The following is a 23858-nucleotide window of genomic DNA, read 5'->3' as shown; positions in this document are numbered from 1 at the left end:
AATAATAAATGGGACTTCATCGAACTAAAAAGTCTCCCTGGCTGGCATGGCCTTGGAGCAGATACTTGAAGTCCAAGTTTCGGGGAGATATTCTATGAAACTTGAAAATACTTGCAAGGCCATATTATGGAGCAGTCCTTGCTCCCTCTGGGGAGAGTATCTGGGGAAATGTGTTGGAAAGAGGTGAGCCTCTATTTCAACATTTTCTGAACTAAGTCAAACTTTTCTCCTTATGTTATTTTAATTGGCTTGCAAAGAGCTGGCCCCTAGTGGCTAATTAGCACTAGATGAAAGTTACCTGTGGAGAAGAGTGAACGGCACCTCCTGGGAGTCCCAGCTGTAGAGAAGAGGCTCCTGACACAGGCCTGTTTTCTGCTAACTTGGGCCCTAGAGGGTGAATCACCAGACATGACCCTGATTTCCTGGATGATCCCAGGGAGGACTCTGCCAGTCTGTCACTACACTTACTTCTAGGAGGAGAGAGGACTCAAGGCTCCATGTGATGCTGAGATTTAATTAATCACCAGACCATGTCCTGTGCATGCCTCACATGCAGGCAAACACAACAAAGGTTGATTCTACCTGCATCCTAGGAGTAAACTCCTTTCCTTGTCTCTCTTCCAGCCCCATATGTAGCTGGCCCATGAGAAGTAGTGCAGGGAAACAGTGAAGATGTAGTAGAAGGTGGACCCCAGAAGTAGGAGGGTTAAAGACCTAAGGCTCCTGTAGAATTAACCAGTATGTAAGCTCTCACACCATGGCCAATCCAAGCAAGACAGAAGTTTCTCCCTTTCTGCTCACACCATTCTGCTGAACTTCTAGAGATTTCTTTTCTCCTTTTGGGCAGGACTTTCTGTATGGTGGATGATGACTTCTTCCCTGAGATGAATGGTGGGGACCATGTGGACAGAGTGATTTTTCCTTTGACTCTGCACTCTCTAGTAGGTTCACTGACTTCCCTCTATCCTCATCCTCCTTCTCACACACAACTTTTGACTGAGACTTAAGGGATAGAGGGACTGAGCAATAAAACTATGCCCCAAACCATATCTCTTTCTATTCGACCCTCTTGCCTCTTTGGGTCCTGGAATTCAGCGAGATCTTTCCATGTTCTAGGGTAACCTTGTCAGTCCTCCAGTTCTCTAATTTAAGTTTTTACTGCTCTGATATTTTTGTGTCTAGGAATGTTCACTTCTTTGTTTCCCATTAGACTGGCCTACCACATCATCAATGATTTTTCAATATGTGATTATTTGGGATGAACCAAAACTCTTAGGACCAGTGTAGAGGATATGCCCATGCATTATCTATGGTTCTTTCTCAAAATGAGCATGGAATGTAATAATGGAATGAGACATGTTTGTAGATATGTGTAATACAAGGAAGAATATGATGAGATCAAAATGAGTAACCTTAAACACCAACATTAGTCCATATTATTATTATATCTCAAACATTTGCACTAAACTACTTCTAAAATAAAATTCACAGTTTAGAAGGATACATTAAGTTTATCAAATGTAGTCAGGTTCCCACTGGCACCAACATACATTTGGGAGTTCGTGTACTACAGTCCAAGGACAGCTATGTTGTGTGCTCAATACATGCCTATGGGATGTGATTAGTGAAGGAGTTAAGGGAAATGAACAATTATTAGAGTTGAAAAATCAGGGGAGTCATTCAGCAGAAAATGAGAGAGGAAAGAGGATGAAATTTGGAGACAAGTCATGGAACAGATACATGTGTGAGTTGATGACAAGTAAAGTTGTAAGTATAGCTTGAAGCCAAGTCAGATTAGGCATTGTATTTGAAGGTAATATTTAGATTTATCCTGGCCTCTGCATATAGGAAGAGGCTGGGGGCAGTCAGATCCAGCATGAGGCTGTGGTCAAGGTAACAGCCTGTCAGTGTTGAGACCAGGTCAGAAAAAGACTCACCATGAGGATAATGAGTACTGGTTAGCCATGAGAGTGGAAGAGATTGAGAAGGAGAAGCAAGAGGCAAGAAGGTCAATGAAGGGAGGGGAATTGGAGACTGACCATTGGAGAGTTAGGTGAGTGCTCTCTGGACACCAAGAAAGAGGGGGTAGGGACCGACTTTATGGGCCCTTAGTCCTCAGTTGTAGAATACAAGAGGCTTGGGCAGCTGGATGCTTGACCCCATAAAGTGGAACAAACTCTGGACTTGGAATCAGAAGTCCTGGGTTCCAATTCAAATCCTGTAATTAATTTATGTCTTTATGTCCCTAAGGTACTATAGTAACTCTGGACACTTCAGCTTTAAGGGAACCTCTGCTTCTTCTAACCCATCTAAGCTTGAAGGGATACCAAGAGTTCGCTGAGGAAGTCTAACTACTATATGAAGCTTCTTGATACTTATCCCCAGTACCCATCCCTGGTACCCACAGTGAGCAACAAAACACCAAAAAGTAAGATTGATGATGGGCATAGAGAAGTGGTGTAGGCATAAGATTCTGAGATGCGAGAGGTGAGGAAAGGACTTGGGCCTCTGACAGAGGAAAAATTGCCTAACTCAGTAATGATGAAAGTCCATGAGAGTAGATAGGAATCTTCTATAACCAACAATTAATTGTTCTACAGCCCAGGGTAAGCTGATCTTTCTGTGACTTAGTAAATTAAAGATAATGTTAGACTTTCCTAATGTGAAGCCATAGAGGGCAGTTGACACTCGGGAGATCCAGATCTAAAGTCCTCTGAAATTCCCAGACTATCATTGTGGCCTTTGTCTTATAGACTTGCTGGACCCATTCCCCAAAATATTTCCAAATATGTCCTGTCCCCAGTTTTTGTTGTCTGTAAAATAAATGTTTTTAAATTAGCCCTTTTTATAGTTAACAAATTAATTGTTTTAGGACAATGCGTACCTGTCATCCTCATATTTAAAAACACACTCATGATCCCATATCATTAAGTAGAGGAATAATTATGCATGAATTTTGCACCTCTCTGTTGCTCAGTTTCTGTTTGTAAAATGAATATGTATATTCATATATATATTCATATATATATATAATTTGTAAGAGTCCTCTCAGCTCTAAATTTTCCTAATTCTGAGAATTAGTTTCCTTATGGCCCTCTTCATGTCACGATTTCTCAAGCTGTAGATGAAGGGATTGACTAGGGGAGTCACCACTGTGAAGATGATAGTGGCCATTGTGTCCTGGACTGAGTAGGAGGATGAAGGGTGCAGGTAGACACCCAGGATTGCCCCGTAGAAGAGGGAGACCACAATGAGGTGGGATCCGCACGTGGACAGGGCTTTCCTTATTCCATGGGTGGATGGCAACTTCAGTACATTAGAGAAGATATAAACATAGGAAACAATTATACATAAAAATGGGATCATAAATATCAATCCACCCACAGTGAATACCATCAGATCATTGATAAAGGTGTCAGAACAAGACAGCTTCAGAATAGGATAAGGGTCACAGAAGAAGTGATGCACAGCATTGGTGGAACAAAATGTAACTTGAACCATGAGAAGAGTATGAAGGAGAGCATGCAGGTTTGTAATGACCCAAGACACGACCACCAGAAGGACACAGAGTTTGGGCCTCATGATCACAGCGTAGTGTAGCGGGCAGCAGATGGCAGTGTAACGGTCATAGGCCATCACACTCAGGAGGAATTCATCCATGTTGATGAAAGTGATGAAGAAGTAGATCTGGGTCATACATTCCTCATAAGAGATAGACTTGCTTCCCAATATGTGATTCACCAGCGTCTTGGGGATTGTGACTGATGAAAAACAGATGTCGACGCAGGAGAGATTGGCCAAGAAGAAGTACATGGGTGTATGGAGATTCCTGTCGCAGCTGATGGCCAAGATGATGAGAAAGTTCCCGATGATGGTGACCAAATATATCCATGAGAACAGCCCAAAAAGAGCCTCTTCCTGCTCTGACTCCCCAGAGAGTCCCAGAAGAAAGAATTCTGTGACTTTTGTCTGGTTGTCTCTGTTCATGTCTATGGAGGAGAAAATGTCACTACAAGGTAAAATCAAATGGCTACATTTGAGCAAGTCTTATATTTTGGAAAAGTTTGTTATTTAGTTGACAAATAACTAAAACTGAGTCATCTTATTATTTTACAGGAAAAGTTTGGTTAATTTTAATAGTGTTGAATTACTAGTAGCTATAGTTTGATTTATTCCACTCCTACTAACTACAATATACAGATACTTTTGTATGCAGCATTTAAGTTGGTCTAATAATTGAAGTATTATATTTCACTTTACAGATGAAAAACTGAGACTTAGGGTAGTTCAATGATGTACCAAAATTCACAAAGCCAAAAAAAGTTAGAATTTGGAAATGACAATGATGTGCTTTTTTCTTTATGCTTTGATTAACTACCACTTATTAACAACTCAGCCATGCGGCAGACTCTGTACTAAGTACCATATTAAAAACTGAAAATTTTATCTGTAGCATTGATATTTCCCAGAAGTTGGAAAATTTGTGGTTTCAGAAGATCTCCTTGATGATTTGTCCTCAACATTTTACCGGCTACTAAGCTGAACTAACTATAGATCTCAGCTGTTGAGTCAGCTGAACAGAGCATGTTGTTCATGCTGTGTGAAGATTCTTCGGGTTTGTGCTAGCTGAAAGAAGAAAGGCAGTCAGGTACAACACCTGGATTATTTAGGATACTGGATAAAAGGAATTTACTGATTAATAAAAAGCAAATTCATGTGGTGTATCCAACAGATAATACTAAGAAATCATTACAGTCAAGGGAATCAGGTAAAAGCACTGAGAATGTAATGAAAAAAGGTATGATATTTGAATAGTATAAAAGAGGGGCTGTATTCAGGTGAGATTAAAGACCTCGGGAAAAAGGAAGAGAAAAAGGCAGGCAACTGCTTTGTGATGTGGTTCGACTGACTAGGGCATAGAATATTGTAGGCGACACTTTTAAGATATTGGTTGTAGGACATACATAAAATAGGGATAGTGATGTGAGTAACACTGTGAGAGTTAAATTAGTTAAATTAAGGGGAAAGTGCTGAGATATGAAGTCATTTATTACCAGGATTATCTCCCAGAACAAAGGTAGGTAAAGCAGTACTAGAAGGAAGCTAGAAGATGCTCCGGAAAGAACATGGTTAATGTGGATTTTAGCGGTTGAGGGGTACGGGAGATATGTCATCAAGACAAATAACAGAGTGCCTTCGCCAGCAGATATGAATATTCTGGTCTTAAAGATGCAAGTTTCAATTGTCTTTGAATATCTATGAAGCCCAAATATTAAATGCAATAAGCTCCAAATATCCCACATTCTCTTTCGGTAGAGTCTGCATTAACAGAACCCTGAGCTTTGGGAGAATCAGTCACAGAAACAAATTATTATTTCATGATTTCAACTCCAAAAACTAAGACTCCCTAGGAAAGTTATACACTTAATTCCTCCTATTCTGATTAGGTATTCGCCACCCACCTATGAATTTTAATTCAATTTCCCTGGTGACTTCCTTATATAGAGAGAGCACTTTTATCAGTTCCTTTGGCAATGATGTTATTTTTATAACTTAAATATGTTGATGTCTGACTACATGCAATAATGTCTGTGGTCTCATTAGTATGTGACGGTCTCTGAGATGTCTGACATACCTGTGTAATTGGGCATTGGTGTTCCTGGACATTAAAACTGAGGCTGCTTAGTGCCGGGACACCAGCCTAAGCCGACTCCTTCGGTGGGGCTCCCTGCGGCATGCCTGTAGCCTCCTCTGAAACACACAGAGGAGGTTTATTGTGTGGCCACAGACCACAGTGGTTGAGCATAGGGAAGCAACTGGCAAAAAGGTGGAGAATAGGGGCAGAATAGGAGGCTCTGGAATGTCTGACAGCAGAGTCCCTTAGTGGGGAGGGAGGGTGGCTCTTGGCTTGTGCTTCAGGCCAGGATTTTTAGGAGCTTGAAGTCCCTGGTCCTAACACCACCAACCTGAGTCATCTCCTTCCTTTCTTTCCCGCTGCTTATTTTTCTCTTTCCATCTCAGAATAGTGGCTCTATTCTGAAATGGACACCACAGCCTGACAGGGAAAAGGCCTGTGCATGGCAAACCGAGAGATGCTCCCCTTTGAACTTGGTTGGATGCAGAGGGATTTAGTGTGTCTGTTTTTCCAAATGTAAATCTATGTGTGTGTCTGTGTGACTTTGTCGTTGGAGGTAAGCATGCCCTCACCTGTTTCCCAGCCCTTCTTACCTGGCTGCTCTCTGCTGCTGTCAGATGCTCTCATGGAAGCCCCATCTCCAAAGGCTCCTCGCTGGAACCAGAATGATGGAAAGACTCAGCCAGGGCTGAAGATGGAGGAAGCTTTTCTCACTGGAGGAGAACATCTAGAGTTAGACATGGTGGCTCTCTCTCCTGGGTCTGCCTTGGTTGATTGAGAACAAATAAGCAGATCTTCTGTCCCTGGAGATCGGGACTTTCATGGGGATCCGGGCAGCAATAGTTGCCAAGTTTGGGCATCCTGAGGGCTGATTCCCCACAGCTCCTCGTTAGAGGTTCCTATAATCACTTTATCCTATTCTCTCCCGACACAGAAAATAGGAGTGTGAAAAAACTGGTGCTTTTGCGAATATTTGTTGCACAATTTTGGATGCTGAATTGCTCCTGAGTCTGTTCTCTATCTAGAAATCAAAACCAGGAGTGGAGAGGGAAGAATACTTTGGGATGATAAAATATGTAATACACACAAATATTTTATCTATTGAAAAACTGTATAAAAATTGTAACCCCCACCACAAAAAATCAAAAACTCTTAGAGTTACAAGAATCCGACTAAATCGCACTCTTGCTGGAATACTTTATTATTCCTTTCTGAAAACTTAATCATTCCAATAGGCAAAAATAGTGATAATTGGACATTTGAATTACCAAATAAAGAGTATAATCTGAAAAGTTTAAACAAATATATATACACATGTACACACACACATACACATTTTTATACCATATATACTGTACATATTTCCCTAAACCCAGCAAATATTTACTCAAATTGAACATTATATTGGTAATAATAAAACTTTTAAACATTCCCTAAAATATATACTTTAGAGACAACATTCACTGATAATAAAATAATAAAATTAGAACTCAACTAATATGTAAATACAGTTGTTAGATTTTTAAAATTGAGGTATATCTTATATAATTAATATGAAGTAATAATTATCCATTTTACAGTACATTTCAATGAACTTTGACAAATGTGTATCACAATCAAGATATCAAACAGTTCGATCATCCCCTGTAAAATTCCCTTGTGCTTCTTTGTGTTAACTCGTACCCAAACTCCAGCCCCTGGCAATTAAGATATTTGTATATTGATAGTGTGCGTAAATTTTTATTATGGAGTAATATTTAGTTGTTTTGATGTACCAGAATTTGTTAATTCATTCATCAGTTGAAGGGCATTTGCAGTTTCTAGTTTGATGGATTATGAATAAAGCCACTGTCACCATTTCTATACAGGGTTTTGTGAACATAACTTTTTATTTTACTTGGATAAAGAAAATAGGAGTGGTTTTACTGGGTCACATGGTAAGTGTTATAGACTAAATGCTTTTGCCCCAAAATTCATACGTTAAAGCCTTAATCCAAGTGTGGCCCTCTTTGGAAATGGGGCCTCTAAAAAAGTGCTTACGGTTAAATGAGATCATAAGAGTAGAGCCCTGATCTGATAGGATTAGTGTTCTTAGAAGAAGAGACACCAGAGAACTCTCTCCCCCTCTCTGCACACATGCACCAAGAAAAGGCCATGTGAGGACATAGTGAGAAGGTGTGATTAGCAAGTTAGGAAGAGAACTCTCATCAGAATCAGCTGAAACTTCAAGCTTAGACTTACTTGTAGCCTCCAGAACTGTGAGAAAATAAATTTCTGTTTTTTAAGCCCCCTAGTCTGTGAAATTTTGCTATGGTAGCACAAGCTGACTAATACAGTAGGTGTATGTTTACTTTTATAGGAAACTCTGGTTTACAAAGCAAGTGTTTTCAAAGTAGCTGCACCATTTTGCATTTTCACCAGCTGTGCATGAGAGTTTCCATTGCTCTGCACATCCATGATATTTTCAGAAATGTCTTGGTTTTATTTTTTTAGCCATTTTAATAGCAATGTAGTGTTATTTCATTGTGGCTTTAGTTGACATTTCTGAAGACTAATGAAGTGGAGCATCTTTCCGTGTTCTTATTTGCCTACATATCTTCTTTGGAAAAGTGTCTATACAAATCTTTTACTTATTTTTAAAATTGGATTGTTTTCTGATTTTCAAATTTTGAGAATTCTTCAAATTCTGAGAAAAAGTTAAATATCAGCTTTTGCAAATATTTTCTCCTAGTTTATGGCTTGTCTTTTCATTTTATTAACAATATTTTCAAAGAGCAAACATTTTAAATTCATTCATGTCCAATTTAGAATATTTTTAAATGTTAAAAATCATAGTTTTATTGTCATACCGGTAAAATCTTGCCTAACCCAAGATCACAAGGGTTTACTCCTTTGTTTTCTCTTAGAAATTTATAGTTTTAAATTTTATATTTCTATCTATGATATCTGTTTTAGTTAATTTTATATATTTTAAGAGTTAAATATCTAATTTTTTTCAGTACTCACTCAGCCTGCCTTCATTGTTCTAAGATGTTCTGCTCAATAAAGAGTCATCTCAGAGGGAAAAAAATGGTGTAGATGATAGAGGCTCTGTTCATCCCTCTGACTACCAAATAAAAGTTGTGATGGAAACAAAGAGCAGCAACAAGGAAAACTTGTCTGGGATCTAGAGGAACAAGCCATACAACTAGGGAGAAATCCAAGAAATCACCTTACAGGGCAGAAGGTAGGGCGGGGTGAGGACATGAGGCTGCCTGGTCTTGAGCGGCTGAGTGAGATAGAGGCTGTGGCAGCGGCAGATGCCCCTTTTAAGGGCCGTGTCCGTGAGCGGATTTTTGCAGTGATGGACCTGCTCACTCTGAGCACCAGTGCCCATTCGACGCAGGAGTCCCCAGGGACTTACATTGTGGGGGTGAGGGCTGAGGGGAGACTCGCTCTGTACAGAAGTGTCGGCGGTATCCATTGTTCCCTGTTGAGCCCTCCCCCATCCCAGTGTGCAGGACTCAGCACAGCCGTGATGTCATCAAACTGGATACAGGTTGCTCCACCCAGAGGATTCCCTGAAACCCCGCCTCCCCCAACTCACGTCCCCACCCAAGCCACATCCAGGTATATCCTCAGCAAGTCAGGTGCGCCTTGCTGAGCAGTGTCTAGACTCACACTGGAGGCAGCTGACTTTGGATTCTAGTGTGGCCTTTTGAGGCAACTATAAGCACAGCATCAGTGGATTGCTTGCTGAATCTTAACAGGTGGCCCCGGAGGGGTAGAGGCTTAGGCTAAATTTGGCCTGCAGCTGAACCCTTCTCAGGACTGTGCCACTGGACATTTACCTCACAAATCCACACTGATAAGACTGGGAGACTTAGGAGCTTTGTTTAGTACATAGAAACAGACACAGAAAGGCAGCCAAAATGGAAAGGCAAAGAAGCAGAAACCATGTGACAGAACAGAACAGAGATCCAGATATAATGGAGTCAAGTAATCTAACAGATACAGAATTCAAAATACTGGTTATAAAGATGCTCAATGAACTTTAGGGAAGTGAAGAGAACTTCAGCAAAGAGATAATAAACATAAAAATGAAAATGGAAATTATAAAAGGGAATCAGTCTGAAATAACACATCTGAGATGAGAAGTATATTAAATGGAATAAACAAAGTGAGCAAAGAAAAGAACAAATGCCCAATCCAGAGGATGGGAAAGCCAAGGACACTCAATCAGAATGGTAAGAGATAAGATGCCAAGACTATAAAAATAATTTAAGGAGCACATGGGACATTATCGAGGGTCCAAATATCCATCTGATCGGCATAATGAAGAAAATCAAGATGTTGAACAGCTGTTTGAAGAAATAATGATGGAAAACTTCCCTAACCTGGTGAAGGAAATGGACATAAAACCCCAGGAAGCTCAGAGAATCCCAAAAACCAGAGATCCAAAGAGGCTCACACCAAGACATATCATAATTAAAATGCCAAAGGTTAAATACAAAGAAAGAATATTAAAAGCAGCAAGAGAAAAACATATAATTATTTATAAGGGAACACCCATAAGACTCGCAGCCGATTTCTCAAAAGAAACTATGCAGGACAGAAGGGCTTAGCAAAAAATATTCAGAAGATTGAAGACCCAGGATGTACAACCAAGAATAATTTATCCAGCAAAGTTATCATTTAGACTTGAAGGACAGATAAAGAACTTCCCAGACAAAAATGAGCTAAAGGAATTTATCACCACCAAGCCAGTATTACAGGAAATGTTGGAGGGACTTCTTTAAGAAGAAAAAATGCAAAAGACTCACTTCAGATTAAAAGACACACACAGACTACAAGGAAGGGGATGGAAAAGATATTGCTTTGATGGACCTAGAAAGTATTTAAGTCAGACAGAGAAAGATAAATACTATATGATTTCACTTATATGTGAAATCTAAGGAATAAAAAGAACAAACTAATCGAAAACAGACTCACAAATATAGTGGACAATCCGATGATGGACAGAGGGAATTGGGATTTGGGGAGCTGGGAGAATGGGGTGAAGGGTTAAAGAAGTACAAATTAGTAGCTGATAGATGGTCACGGGGATGGGGAGCAAGGCACAGGGAATATAGTTAGCATTAATACATTGACTAGGTGAAGGGTCAGGGGAGGGAGGGAGCAATTGGGGGGATCGTTTTATGAACTATATAGATGTCTAACCAATGTACTGTATACTTGAAACTAATTAAAATAAATAAATTTAAATATATATAATGTTTTTTTAAAATCTGGCTATCATGTTATTCAATTATTTGTTGAAAAGATTATCTTTCCCTCTGCAAAATGTTTTGATACCTTTGTCTAATCAGTTCAAATACATAAGTGGGTCTATTTCTGAACTCTATTGCATCCATTGATTTAAGCTATTGTAACATTATAATGAGTCTTGAAATCAGGTAGTTTGAAATCTTCAACTTTGAAGAAAGTTTGAATCCTTCGACTTTGTTCTTTCTCAAAATTGTTTTCCTATTCTTGTTCATCTGTCTTTCCATGTAAATTTTAGTATCTGCTTGCCAATTTCTAAAAGAAAATCCTTCGAGTATTTTGATTTGGTTTGTGATAAATCTATAGATTATTTTGAAAGCAGTTGATTTCTTATCAAAACTTATCCTTCCAATCCATGAACACTGTATATCTCTTCATTTATTTATATCTTCCTCAAATCCTTTTAAAAATACTTTGTAGTTTTCAGCATAAAGACTTGGCATACATTTTTATTTATACTTAAATATTTCATGATTTTTATACTACTGTATTTAAAAATTGTCGATTTCTAATTATGTATTGCTAGTATATTGAAATATTATTGATTTTGTGTGTTGACAAGTATTCTGTGACCTTGCTAAACTGAGTTCTAGGAGGTATGTGTATATTCCTTGGAATATTCTATATGGGCAGAAATGTCTTCTACAAATAGGGTTAACTTTATTTTTTTCCTTTTCAGTCTGTATAGACTTTTTTTTTTCTTGCTTCATTGCGCAGGCTAGGACTTCTAGTACAATGTTGAATAGGAGTGGTAAGAGTGTATATCTTTGCCTTGTTCCCAATCTTACAGGGTAAATATTTAGTCTTTCACCATTAAATATGTTGTTAGATCTAGGTTTTATGCCCTTTATCAGACTGAGGAATTTCCTTTCTATTTGAAATTTATTGAGAATTTTTACAGTTAATTGTTTTTAATTTCATCACATGCTTTTTCTGCATCAATTAATATAATCGTATCATTTTTAGTCTTCAGTCCACTTATATAGCGATTAGATTGGTCTGCAGTTATTATTTTTGTAATACACTTGTAAGATTTTGGTGTCAAGGTTATATGGTTCAAATAAAACAAATGAGAATGGTTCCCATCTTCCTCTATTTTCTGAAAATGTTTGTGTAGTATAAATATTATTTTTTCTTTAAACGTTTGATAGACTTCACCAGTACAGCCATCTGAACCTGGAGTTTTCTCCTCAGAAGAGTTTTTTAATTGAGATTTAAATTTCTTTAATAGAAATAGGGCTATTAATAGTTTCTTTATCATGTCAGAAGCATGACGGAGTGAGAGATGTCCCAAGATCTCTCCTCTTGAAACAATAATAAGCTGAGCATCTAAAACTCAACAAAAAACACCCAATCTGCACACCAGCACATCTGAGCGTGGGATCTGCGCATAAGAGCTACCGCAGGTCACAACCACGGGTGTTGGGCAGTGGACTGGGGGAAATAAAGAAGCTGCCTCTTGCAGGGTGAGCTCCTTGTAGGAGGAGGGGGAGGGGAGAAAGTGTGGCAATTTCCCTGAACAGCCCTTCCTGGGAAAGCTGTGAGCTCCACGCAGCTGGTGGCAGTACCCAGTCATCAGGGCAGAAAGTAGAGAAGTGGGGATGGCAGAGAAGTGGTGACAGCAGAGAAACACAGTTGATTTTTACCAGCCAAGGTTGCAAAACACGAAGCTGAGTCATAGCCTCCATCCTCAAACCCACAGGGCCCCTCCTCCCATATCCTCTGAGAACAAACACTGTGGATCCCCAGGGGAATCTCAGCAAACGCTACCAAAACTGTCGCTAACACTGACAGTGATTCAGACTGAGGATAGTGAGTGTGATTAAACATCTATAAGAAAAAAAAAGACATTATGAAGGCTTTATTAATGCAAGGATTCAAGAGGCTTAGATGCCACCTACTGGAAACCATATGAAAAATGCCTTCGTTGCAATAGGCTAAGAGAGACCTTTATATAATAAATCTTCTTTCTAGATAAAAAGCAGAATACATTTTCATTAATGCCCAAGTGGAGAAATAGTCCATTAAATACCATGAACAACCAAGGTGACAAGGCATCTCAAAAACAAAGAGAAAAATCTCCAGAAAATAAGCTTACAGACATAGAAATATGCAACTTAAATGACAGAGAATTCAGGATGGTACTTCTGAAAAAACTCAATGAGATCCAAAACGAATCATATCAACAATTTTAGGATTTGAAAAAACAACTAGATGACAGAATGAGTTCTTTAGCAAGGAGATTGAAACCCTCAAAAAGAACCAAATAGAACTTCTGGAGATAAAGAACACACTGCAAGAGTTGAAAAATGAAATAGCAAGCTTGGGAAATAGAGTCAACCAAATGGAGGAAAGGATCAGTGATATTGAAAACAGAAATCTAGAAATAAATCAGAAGGAAGAACAGAGAAACTGAAGAATGAAAAATAATGAAAGAGAAATACAAGAACTAGCTGATGCCATCAGGAGAGGAAACATAAGAATAATGGGCATTAATTATTGAAGGTGATGAAAAGGAGCAGGGACTAGAAAGCATTTTCAGACAAATAGTAGATTAGAATTTCCCAAATCTAAGGAATAAGCTGGAGCTTGGAACTCAAGAAGTCAACAGAACACCCAGTTATCTCAACCCAAAAAGGCCTTCACCAAGACATATTGTATTAAAATATCAAAAATCAATAGCAAAGACAGAATTGTTAGGGCAGCCATGGAGAAGAAAATGATAACTTATAAAGGAAAATCCACTTGATTATCCTTGTACTTATCAGCACAGACCTTACAAGCCAGAAAGTAATGGAATCATATATTTAATCTACTAAGTGAAAGGAACTACCAGCCTAGAATAATGTATTCAGCTAAGGTCTCTTTTAGATATGAAGGAGAAATATAGACCTTTTCAGACATACAAACATTGAGGGAATTCTCCACCATGAGGCCTGCACTACAGGAAATACTGAAAGGGGTCAGCACACCTAAAACAAAATGACAAAAAAAAAAAAAATACATAATTAAGAGTAAAGTGACTATCAGGCAAATAGAAGCAGAGTAGTGCAACCCTTACTAAGAACAGGACATTATAAGCTTAAATAATAAGAAGAGAATTGCTATAGCAAGATAGTAATGAACGTTCAGCATACATAGGAACAAAATTGAGATAACAATGACTGAAAAGGGGAGGATTCAAAGATCCAAAATTGCAAAGAGGAATGGAGTTAAAGCACACACAGAAGGAAATGGATGACTGTATGTATATAACTATCCGTTACATATTCGTAATGGTAACCACACACCAAGGATTAAGAACTGAAGTACATAACATAAAGCAAGAACCAGAGGGAAAACTCACAAAAGCTAACCAAAATAAAGAAAATAGAAACACAAGGACAAGGAAACAATGGAAACACTGAGCTACCAGAAAGCAAAAGATAAAATGGCCATAAGAAGACCTCATATTTCAATAATCACCCTAAATGTAAATGGACTAAACTCACCAATAAAAAGGCACAGAGTTTCAGAATGTATCAAAAAACAAAACCCAACCTTATGCTGCCTCCAAGAGACACATCTCAGTTCCAAAGACAAATGTAGATTCAAAGTGAAAGGGTATTTCAAGTAAATGGCATTCAGAGAAAAGTGGGAGAAGCAGTAGTAATATCGGACGAAATAGACTTCAAAATAAAAAAAGTAAAGAAAGATACCGAAGGATACTTCATAATGATAAAGGGAATCGTGCTCCCAATAATATCTATGCTCCCAATCAGGAAGCCCCAAAATATGTAAAGCAATTACTAACAGAACTAAAGGGAGAAACAGACCAAAACACTATCATTTAAGGGACCTAAATACCCCACTGTCAGAGACAGACATATCATCGAAACAGAAAATCATAAGGAAATAATATTTTTAAATGGCACATTAGTCCAACTGTACATAATTGACATTTAAAGAGCCTTCCATTCCAAAACAGATGATTATACATTCTTCTTTAGTGCACATGGAACATTCTCAAGAATCGATCACATACAGGGACACAGAGATAGCCTCAACAAATATAAGAGGATTGAAATCATACCAACCATATTCTCTGATCATAATGCTTTGAAACTGGAGATCAACTGCAAAAAGAAAGCAGGAAGAACCACAGATACATGGAGATTAAACAGCATACTATGGAAGAATAACTGGGTCAGGGAAAAAATAAAAAGAGAGATCAAGAGATACATAGAAACAAATGATAATGATCGTACAACATATCGAAACTTTTGGGACATGGCAAAAGTGGCTGATAGGAATGTTCATATCATTACAGGCCTATCTCCAAAAAAACAGAACGAGCCCAAAGAAACAATCTAACACTTCATCTTAAAAACCTAGAGAAGGAAGAATAAATGAAGCCTAAAGTCAGCAGAAGGAAAAAAAGTAATCTAATTAGAGCAGAAATAAATGAAATTGAAAACAACAAAAAAATAAATGCAAGAAAGAGCTGGTTCTTTGAGAAGGTTAATAAATTGACAGACCCTGGCTAGACTCACTAAAGAAAAAAGAGAAAGGACACAAATAAACAAAATCAAGGATGAAAGAGTGGAAATTATGACTGACATTGCAGAAAAACAAAGGATCATGCAAGAATACTATGAAAAAGTATATAACACCAAATTTAATAACCTAGAAGAAATGGATCAGTACTTAGAAAAATATAACCATCCTAGAAGGACCAAAAAGAACTGGAAAATCTAAATAGACTATCAGCAGTATGGAAATTGAAACAATCATCAAAAACCTACCAAAAAGTAAAAGTCCAGGACTGGATGGCTTCACCAGTGAATTCTGCCAAACATTCAAAGACGACTTAACACCTATTCTCCTCAAACTCTTCCAAAAAGTCGAAAAGGAGGCAATACTTCCCAACTCATTTTATGAGGCCCATATTACCCTGATACCCAAGCTTGGTAACGAGAACACAAAAAAAGAAAATACATACCAATATCTCTCATGAACACAGATGCAAAAATCCTAAATAAGATATTAGTGAACTGAATACAGCAACATATTAAAAAGATTATACACCACCATCAAGTGGACTTCATCCCAGTTGCACAGGGATGGTTCAACATATGCAAATCAATTAATGTGATATACCATATAAACAAATTAAAAAATAAGAATCATATGATCATATCAATAGATGCAGAAAAAGCTTTCAACAACATACAGCATCCATTTATGATCAAAACGCTCAACAAAATCAGTATAGAAGGAAAGTACCTAAACATAATAAAGGCCATATATGACAAGCCCTCAGCCAACATTATATTTAATGGTGAAAAACTAAAAATCCCTCTAAGATCAGGAACAAGGCAAGGCTGTCCACTATCGCCACTGTTATTCAGTATAACATTGGAGGTCCTAGCAAGTGCAATCAGAGAAGAGAAAGATATAAAAGGCATCCAAATAGGAAATGAAGAAGTCAAACTGTCACTATTTGCAGATGACATGATTCTCTACATAGAAAACTCTAAAGACTCCACAAGAACACTACTAGAAACAATAAGGAAATACAGTAAAGTCTCTGGATACAAAATCAATGTTTAAAAATCCATAGCATTTCTATACTCTAGTAACGAAGTGTCAGAAAAAGAAGTAGAAAAAATAATTCCCTTGCAATTGCAACAAAAAGAATCAAATACCTAGGAATAAATTTAATGAAACATGTGAAGGACCTATATAATAAAAACTGCAAGACCCTATTAAAAGGAATTGAAGAAGATATAAAGAAATAGAAAGATATTCCATGTTCTTGGAGTGGAAGAATCAACATAGTTAAAATGACCCTATTACCTAAAGCATTATACAGATTTAATGCAATCCCCATCAAAATCTTATTGGCATTTTTTAAAGAAATAGAACAAAAAATCATCAGATCTGTATGGAAGCACAAAATACCCCGAATTGCCAAAGCCATCCTGAGAAAAAAGAATGAGGCTGGAGGCATCACTCTGCCTGACTTCAAATTATACTACAAAACGACAGTAATCAAAACGGCATGGTACTGGCAGGAAAACAGACACATAGACCAGTGAAACAGAATCAAGAGTCCAGAAGTAAACCCATATTTGTATGGGTGAATAATTTTTGACAAAAAAAAAAAATCCAAAAACATACAGTGGAGAAAGGAAAGCCTCTTCAGTAAGTGGTGCTGGGAAAACTGGAAAGCCACCTGCAAAAGAATGAAACTAGACTCTTGTCTATCACCACACACCAAAATTAACACAAAATGGATTAAAGATTTGAGTATAAGACCTGAAACAATAAAATGCATAGAAGAAAACATAGGAACTAAACTCAAAGACCTTGGGCTTAAAGAGGATTTTATGAATTTGACCTCAAAAGCAAGGGAAGTAAAAGCTAAAATAAATGAACGGGACTACATCAAACTAAAAAGCTTCTGCTCAGCAAAAGACATCATCAACAAGGTAAAGAGAGAACCATCCAAATGAGAAAATATATTTGCAAGCGACGCCTCCGATAAGGGCCTAATATCCAAAATATACAAAGAATTCATAGAATTCAATAAGAACAAAAAAAGCAAATGATCCAATCAAAAAATGGACAAAAGACCTGAATAGACACTTCTCCCTAGAGGACATACAAATGGCCAAAAATATATGAAAAGATGCTCAGCATCGCTAGCTATTAGGGAAATGCAAATCAAAACCACAATGAGATACCATCTCACACCTGTTAGAAAAGCTATAATCATCAGGACAAGTAATAACAAAAAAACTGGAGAGGATGCGGAGAAAAAGGAACCCTCATATACTGCTGGTGGGACTGCAAATTGGTACAGCCACTATGTAAAACAGTATGGAGTTTCCTCAAAAAACTAGGAATTGATCTACCATATGATCCAGCAATCTCTCTACCGGGTATTTACCCCAAAGACTTGAAAACTCATATCCAAAAAGACATTTGCACACTGATATCCATAGCAGCATTATTTATAGTGGCCAGGACATGGACAAAACCGAAGTGTCCTATGATAGATAATTGGCTAAAGAAGCTGTAATACATACATACAATGGAATATTACTCAGCCAAAAGAAGAGATGAAGTACTGCCATTTGTGACATGGATGGACCTCGAGATAATCATGCTAAGCGAAACAAACCAGACAGAAAAAGTTGAAAAATCACATGATATCCCTTATATTTGGAATATAAACTTAAAAGCAACAAATAAACAGGACAAACAGAGACTCATGGACATGAACTATAGACCAGTGGTTACCAGAGGGGAGTAGGTGGAGGGAGCGGGGAGGTAGATGGGGTAAAGGGGGTCAAATATGTGGTGACAGAAAGAAATCTAACTATGAGAGGTGAACACACAGTGTGAATATATATATGCCTTATTGTTAAAGTGTCCAGCTGAAACTATTGGATTTCGTTAACCAATATCACCATAAAAAAAATAAATTTTAAAAAATAAATAAAAAAAATCTGAAAGTGAAAAAATAAATAAATGGTTTCTTTATATTTTATCGTGTCTGTTTTTATAAGTAGTATTTTTTTGGAGGGGAGTAGAGAATTTGTCCATTTCACCTAAGCTGCCAAATTTATTAGCATTGAGATTTTAATAATATTTATATATTTTCCTTTGAAAATCTCTAGAATATATAGTTATATTACTTCTACCATTTGTAATATAATGTGTTCTCTTTCAATTTTTGGTAATTAATCTTGCTAGAGTTAACAAATTAATAATCCTGTAACAGATTCTACTTTTGACTTTTTTTTCTTAGTGTATATTTCCTTGATTTCTGCTTTTAACTTTATTATCTTCTTTATCTTATTTACTTTGGATATATTTTGCTGTCTTTTTTGCTTACTTTTTACAGTTGGAAACATAGATCATTGATTTCGAACCTTATTCTACTTTTTAAATGTAGATCTTAAAATTAGAAAATTTCCTCTAAACATCCCACATTTTATGATATAATTTACTTTTCTTATCATTCAATTCAAAATATTGACTCATTTTCATTCCATTCTGTGAGACTTCTTCACCAATTGAGCTTTTTATAAATGTTCAAGTGGAAGACTTTATAAAGTCTAAGGTGGAAGTGAACTGGTACCACAGGAGAATTTGGAGCTTCTGCAATGAAAAATAAGAACAAAAATGGTAAATATCCGAGTAAATAGAATAGAGCATTTTTCTCCTTTTAAGGTCTTTAAAATATGTATATGGTTAAAAGCAAAAATTATAACAGTGACGGGTAATCATCAATATTAAAATGTTTGCTCTGCAAAAGATTGTTAAAAGAACTGAAAGAAAGCTACAGACTGGGAAAATCATATGCAAATCACATATCTCACAAAGGACTTCTCTCTAAAGTATACATAAAATATTAAAAAATCAAAGGTAAAAAAAATTTTAATCCAACAGTAAATGGGCAAAATATTTGAACAGACATCCCAACAATGAAGATATATAGACAGTAAATAAGAACATGAAAAGATACTCATTAGAAAACTGCAAACTTAGACCCCAGTGAAATACCTTTACGCGATGACAATATTAAATGCTGGTGAGGATGCAGAGCAACTAGACTTCTCACAGATTGTAGGTAGGAATCCAAAATTTTACATCCAATCTGGAAAACTTTTTGTTATTTTCTTATAAATTTCAATATAGAGTTATATATGAGCAAGGAATCTTCTGGGTATTTCCCTAGAGAAGTGGAAACACAAAGCCTGTATGCTAATGTTTATATTAGCTTTATCCATTCATTGGAATCCTTCTCAGCAATAAAAAGAAACAAATTATTCATATGCACAAGGACATGCATTATGGTGAATGAGAAAAAACCAGAGTGAAAAGGTTGTGTAAATTATAATCCCATCTATATGACATTTGGAAAAAGGGTGGAGCATATATCAATAGTTGCCAGGGCTTAGGAGTGGAGGGAGGATTTGACTACAAAGGGACAGCATGGGGGAACTTTTTGAGGTAATAGAACTGTTCTTTATCCTGATAGCTATGCTGGTTATACAAATCTACAGATGTTTTAAAACTCATAGAATTCTATATCTAAAAGATGGTCAATTTTACTGTATGCAAATTAAAAAATAATAAAAGTAACAACATAAAAGTGAAAAAGAAAATCACCAAGTACCTAAGAGGAAATGGTCAGGACCATTTGGGTTTCAATAGACTTGGACTTCTCTATGACTCAGTGTCCTCATCCTATAAAATACTAATGTTTCTGGTAACACCTTATGAGATTGTGTAAGAGTTAAGTAAAATAATACAAAGATAGTCTTTAACATATTGAATTCACTCAATAACTGTCAGTTCTATTTTGATTTACTACTATGCACAATAAGATAATTGAAGAGAGATCAGTAAAACTTATTTGGCACATGTAGCTCTCAGTTGGCATATATAGCCTGCTTTCTGCTTTTCCTGATTTTGAAATCTCAAACTCAAACCACTCTAAATGTGTCTTCTTCACTTTTCACATGGGAAATCTAAAAAGTCTGTTTCTAAGTCATTTGCCGTTCTCAGACCATCATGGTGGCTGATATCTTGTAACATTGCTAAACCCATCCTTAAAAACTTTGGATCTAATTCACCTAGGCCTCAGTCTAGGTGAGGGGGTCATAGGATCAGCCCTTCCTGTAGGTACCAAATGAATGATTTTAGGACTTATGAGAACCTGCCAGCCTCATTTTAAAATATGATCATGATCCCTAATTAGAAAATAGTTGTGGGTAAGCGCTTATCTGGACCTCAGTTTCTCTTTTGAAAAATGAAGAAATGTAAGAGTTCCAATAGCCTTTTTAGCTCTAAAATTTTCTAATGCTAGGATCTTGTTAAAACTAGTCTTCTAATAATTAGTTTCCTTAAGGCTTCCTTCATGTCACGATTTCTCAAGCTGTAGATGAAGGGATTGGCCAGGGGAGTCACCACTGTGAAGATGATAGTGGCCACTGTGTCTTGGACTGAGTAGGAGGATGAAGGGCGCATGTAGACACCCAGGATTGCCCCGTAGAAGAGGGAGACCACAGTGAGGTGGGATCCGCATGTGGACAGGGCTTTCCTTATTCCCTGAATAGATGGAAATTTTAACACATTAGAGAAAATAAAAGCATATGAAACAGTGATACATGTGAATGGTGTAATAGATGTAAGCCCACCCACAGTGAATACCATCAACTCATTGATAAAGGTGTCAGAACAAGACAGCTTCAGAATAGGGTAAGGATCACAGAAGAAGTGATGCATAGCATTGGTGGAACAAAATGTCACTTGAACCATGAGAAGAGTATGAAGGAGAGCATGCAGGTTTGTAATGACCCAAGACACGACCACCAGAAGGACACAGAGTTTGGGCCTCATGATCACAGCGTAGTGTAGCGGGCAGCAGATGGCAGTGTAACGGTCATAGGCCATCACACTCAGGAGGAATCCATCCATGTTGATGAAAGTGATGAAGAAGTAGATCTGGGTCATACATTCCTCATAAGAGATAGACTTGCTTCCCAATATGTGATTCACCAGCGTCTTGGGGATTGTGACTGATGAAAAACAGATGTCGACGCAGGAGAGATTGGCCAAGAAGAAGTACATGGGTGTATGGAGATTCCTGTCGCAGCTGATGGCCAAGATGATGAGAAAGTTCCCGATGATGGTGGCCAAGTATACCCATGAGAACAGCCCAAAAAGAGCCTCTTCCTGCTCTGACTCCCCAGAGAGTCCCAGAAGAAGGAATTCTGTGATTCTCGTCTGGTTGCCCCTATCCATCTCTGTAGGGAAGAAAATATGGTGAAAAGTAAAAGGAAGGATTTAATTAACTGGACTTGTAATTTTTTTTTAATGATAGCAGATCCAAAGTTTATTTCTTAATTAATATTACTTCGAATATAAAATTAGACAAGATTGGTAATAATATGTCATCATTTGAGTATATATTTTTTATGATACTGTTTCTATCATTGTTTGAGAATAAACTCATGTTAGATAATTCCATGGAGTTAGTTTTACTGAAATAAATAGCTGATTAATTTCTATCATTTTAATTTATGTTTCATTACCTTTGATTACATCCAGCTTAATTTATTAATTTATACTTTACTAATAGTGAATATCTGGTATGTACAAAGTATTTTCGCATACACTATTTCTTTTTATTCTATGAATGGTGAATTGTATCATTCATAGATGTGGACAGTGAGAAGAAGAATCAGAGATAAAGAAACCGAGACTCAGAGAGATTAAGTGATGACAAATTAGATCGACAAGGCCCATAACATTTACAGACTTAAACAGCTAAAATGCTATTTTATTTGAATTCCTCCTCAGTGTTGCCTCCATATTTTGATTAGCTACCATTTATTGAAAATACAACAAAGTGTTAAGTGCTGTACTCCTGCTTTATATGCATTTTCTCATTTTATCCTTATTAAAATCTGCAAATTTTAGAAATAACAAGCTTCATTCAGCAGAAGGAAAAAAATGAAGCAAGGAGATTTAACTGTTTGTTCACAACCATAAATTCTTTTACCTGAATAAATGCTACTTTATACAACTCCCTCAAATTCATTCGGGTGTCCCTTACATTTTCTCAGGATTATACAATTTGAGGCTTTGAAGATCTGCCTGCTGGTTTATCCTCAACCTTGTAATGGCACAGCATCAAAGGTCCTTGCAATAGTTCACACCTGCTGGCATGGGTGAGCTAAGTAAGCATGCTGCTGGGGTTGCTTTGCAGGATTCTGCAAAGAGGCTTCTTTTCTCCCTTGAGCTCATCGAAATAAGATCAGTTAGATGTGGTACTTGGTATTATTTTTAAAGAGGAAGAAGAGGTTCACAGAGAAAATAAAATTATGGGATATATCTAAGTGATAATCCCAGCATTAATAAATCAATATAGGCAGAAAGAGTGAGATAAAACATTGTGGATTGATAGCCATGGAAGAATTCACAGTACTGGGATAGTAAGGAAGAGAGAAGATAACATTTCTGGTAAGAACTGAGGCCTGGGGTAAACAGAAGGAGGAAGAGGAAGAGACTGATGGGAAGCTCGACTGGCTGGGGCAGAGGATGTTACAGGCAATACTTTTAGAAGACTGGTTGTAGAATGTACATAATATGGCAGCAGTAAAGTGTCCTAGAATTTTGAGAGTTAAATTAGTAAGACTATTGTATAATTCTGAAATCTGAAATCATTTTTCCTAAGTTGTATCATGAAACTTAAGGGTGGAAAGGCAGTACTAGGATGTAGCTAGCGCTGTTGAAACAAGGTGCTAGGGAAAAGATGATTAATGTGAAGTGTTGAAGTTGGGGAGCAAGGGTTGCCTCAAGGAAAACCCCTGCAATATTTGTGCATCCGTTTTCATTGCGCCCCAAACAGCAGATGTATGTATTCTGGTCTTAGTGTCAGGCTGTTTCTTATAATCGAAATTATAATAAAAGGTGAAAGAGGTATAGCAGGATGGCAGTGGGTTTTTTCCTGTGAATAAAGCCAAAAACAGGTCAATAGTCTCTAAATAACTCATACTCTGTGTTGAGAGAGCTGCCAGCATTAAGGTTAGCCACTTCCTGTCAGTGTTGACTGGGATAGTCCTATCAGGAGCATACTCAACACTGCTCCCAATCCCCAAGGCACTATGGGAAAAGGGCTGATAGGTGAATGAGCAGTAATTCTGAAGAAAGTCTGTGCCCTTTCATCACACCCTTTCAGGAAAAGAGAAAGAGCTTCCTAGTCCCCAAATGCGAGGGAGAAGAGCACCAAGAACTCGCTCCAAAAAAAAATTGAGTTGCTTGCATGATGGGGAGACCATCATTTTCTGGTTTGGAAGAATTCTATTTAGCTAACAGGCTTGTTAATCCGCCCCTGTTTTCTCCAAGCAGGGGAGAT

The 23858-nt window shown here is 37.4% G+C and overlaps 2 protein-coding genes across 2 annotated transcripts; both read right to left on the bottom strand.

Moving 5' to 3' along the window:
• Nucleotides 1–3054: 3054 nt before the first annotated feature.
• Nucleotides 3055–3987, bottom strand: LOC105293627 (olfactory receptor 1361-like). The gene has a single exon (XM_011362440.1). It carries the CDS (start codon nucleotides 3985–3987, stop codon nucleotides 3055–3057), a length of 933 nt encoding a protein of 310 aa, XP_011360742.1.
• A 16813-nt stretch (nucleotides 3988–20800) lies between these two features.
• Nucleotides 20801–21742, bottom strand: LOC105293626 (olfactory receptor 1361-like). The gene has a single exon (XM_011362439.1). It carries the CDS (start codon nucleotides 21740–21742, stop codon nucleotides 20801–20803), a length of 942 nt encoding a protein of 313 aa, XP_011360741.1.
• Nucleotides 21743–23858: the final 2116 nt, after the last annotated feature.

The sequence above is a fragment of the Pteropus vampyrus genome, unplaced genomic scaffold, assembly GCF_000151845.1.
Source record: "Pteropus vampyrus isolate Shadow unplaced genomic scaffold, Pvam_2.0 Scaffold74, whole genome shotgun sequence".
Classification (NCBI taxonomy): domain Eukaryota; kingdom Metazoa; phylum Chordata; class Mammalia; order Chiroptera; family Pteropodidae; genus Pteropus; species Pteropus vampyrus.
The sequence above is the reverse complement of the archived record's forward strand: the minus strand, read 5'-3'. Positions and strand labels throughout refer to the sequence as shown.

Excerpts from the sequence above, each read along its gene's own strand:
- LOC105293626 (XM_011362439.1), bottom strand. The coding sequence starts at position 21,742 with ATGGATAGGGGCAACCAGACGAGAATCACAGAATTCCTTCTTCTGGGA.
- LOC105293627 (XM_011362440.1), bottom strand. The coding sequence starts at position 3,987 with ATGAACAGAGACAACCAGACAAAAGTCACAGAATTCTTTCTTCTGGGA.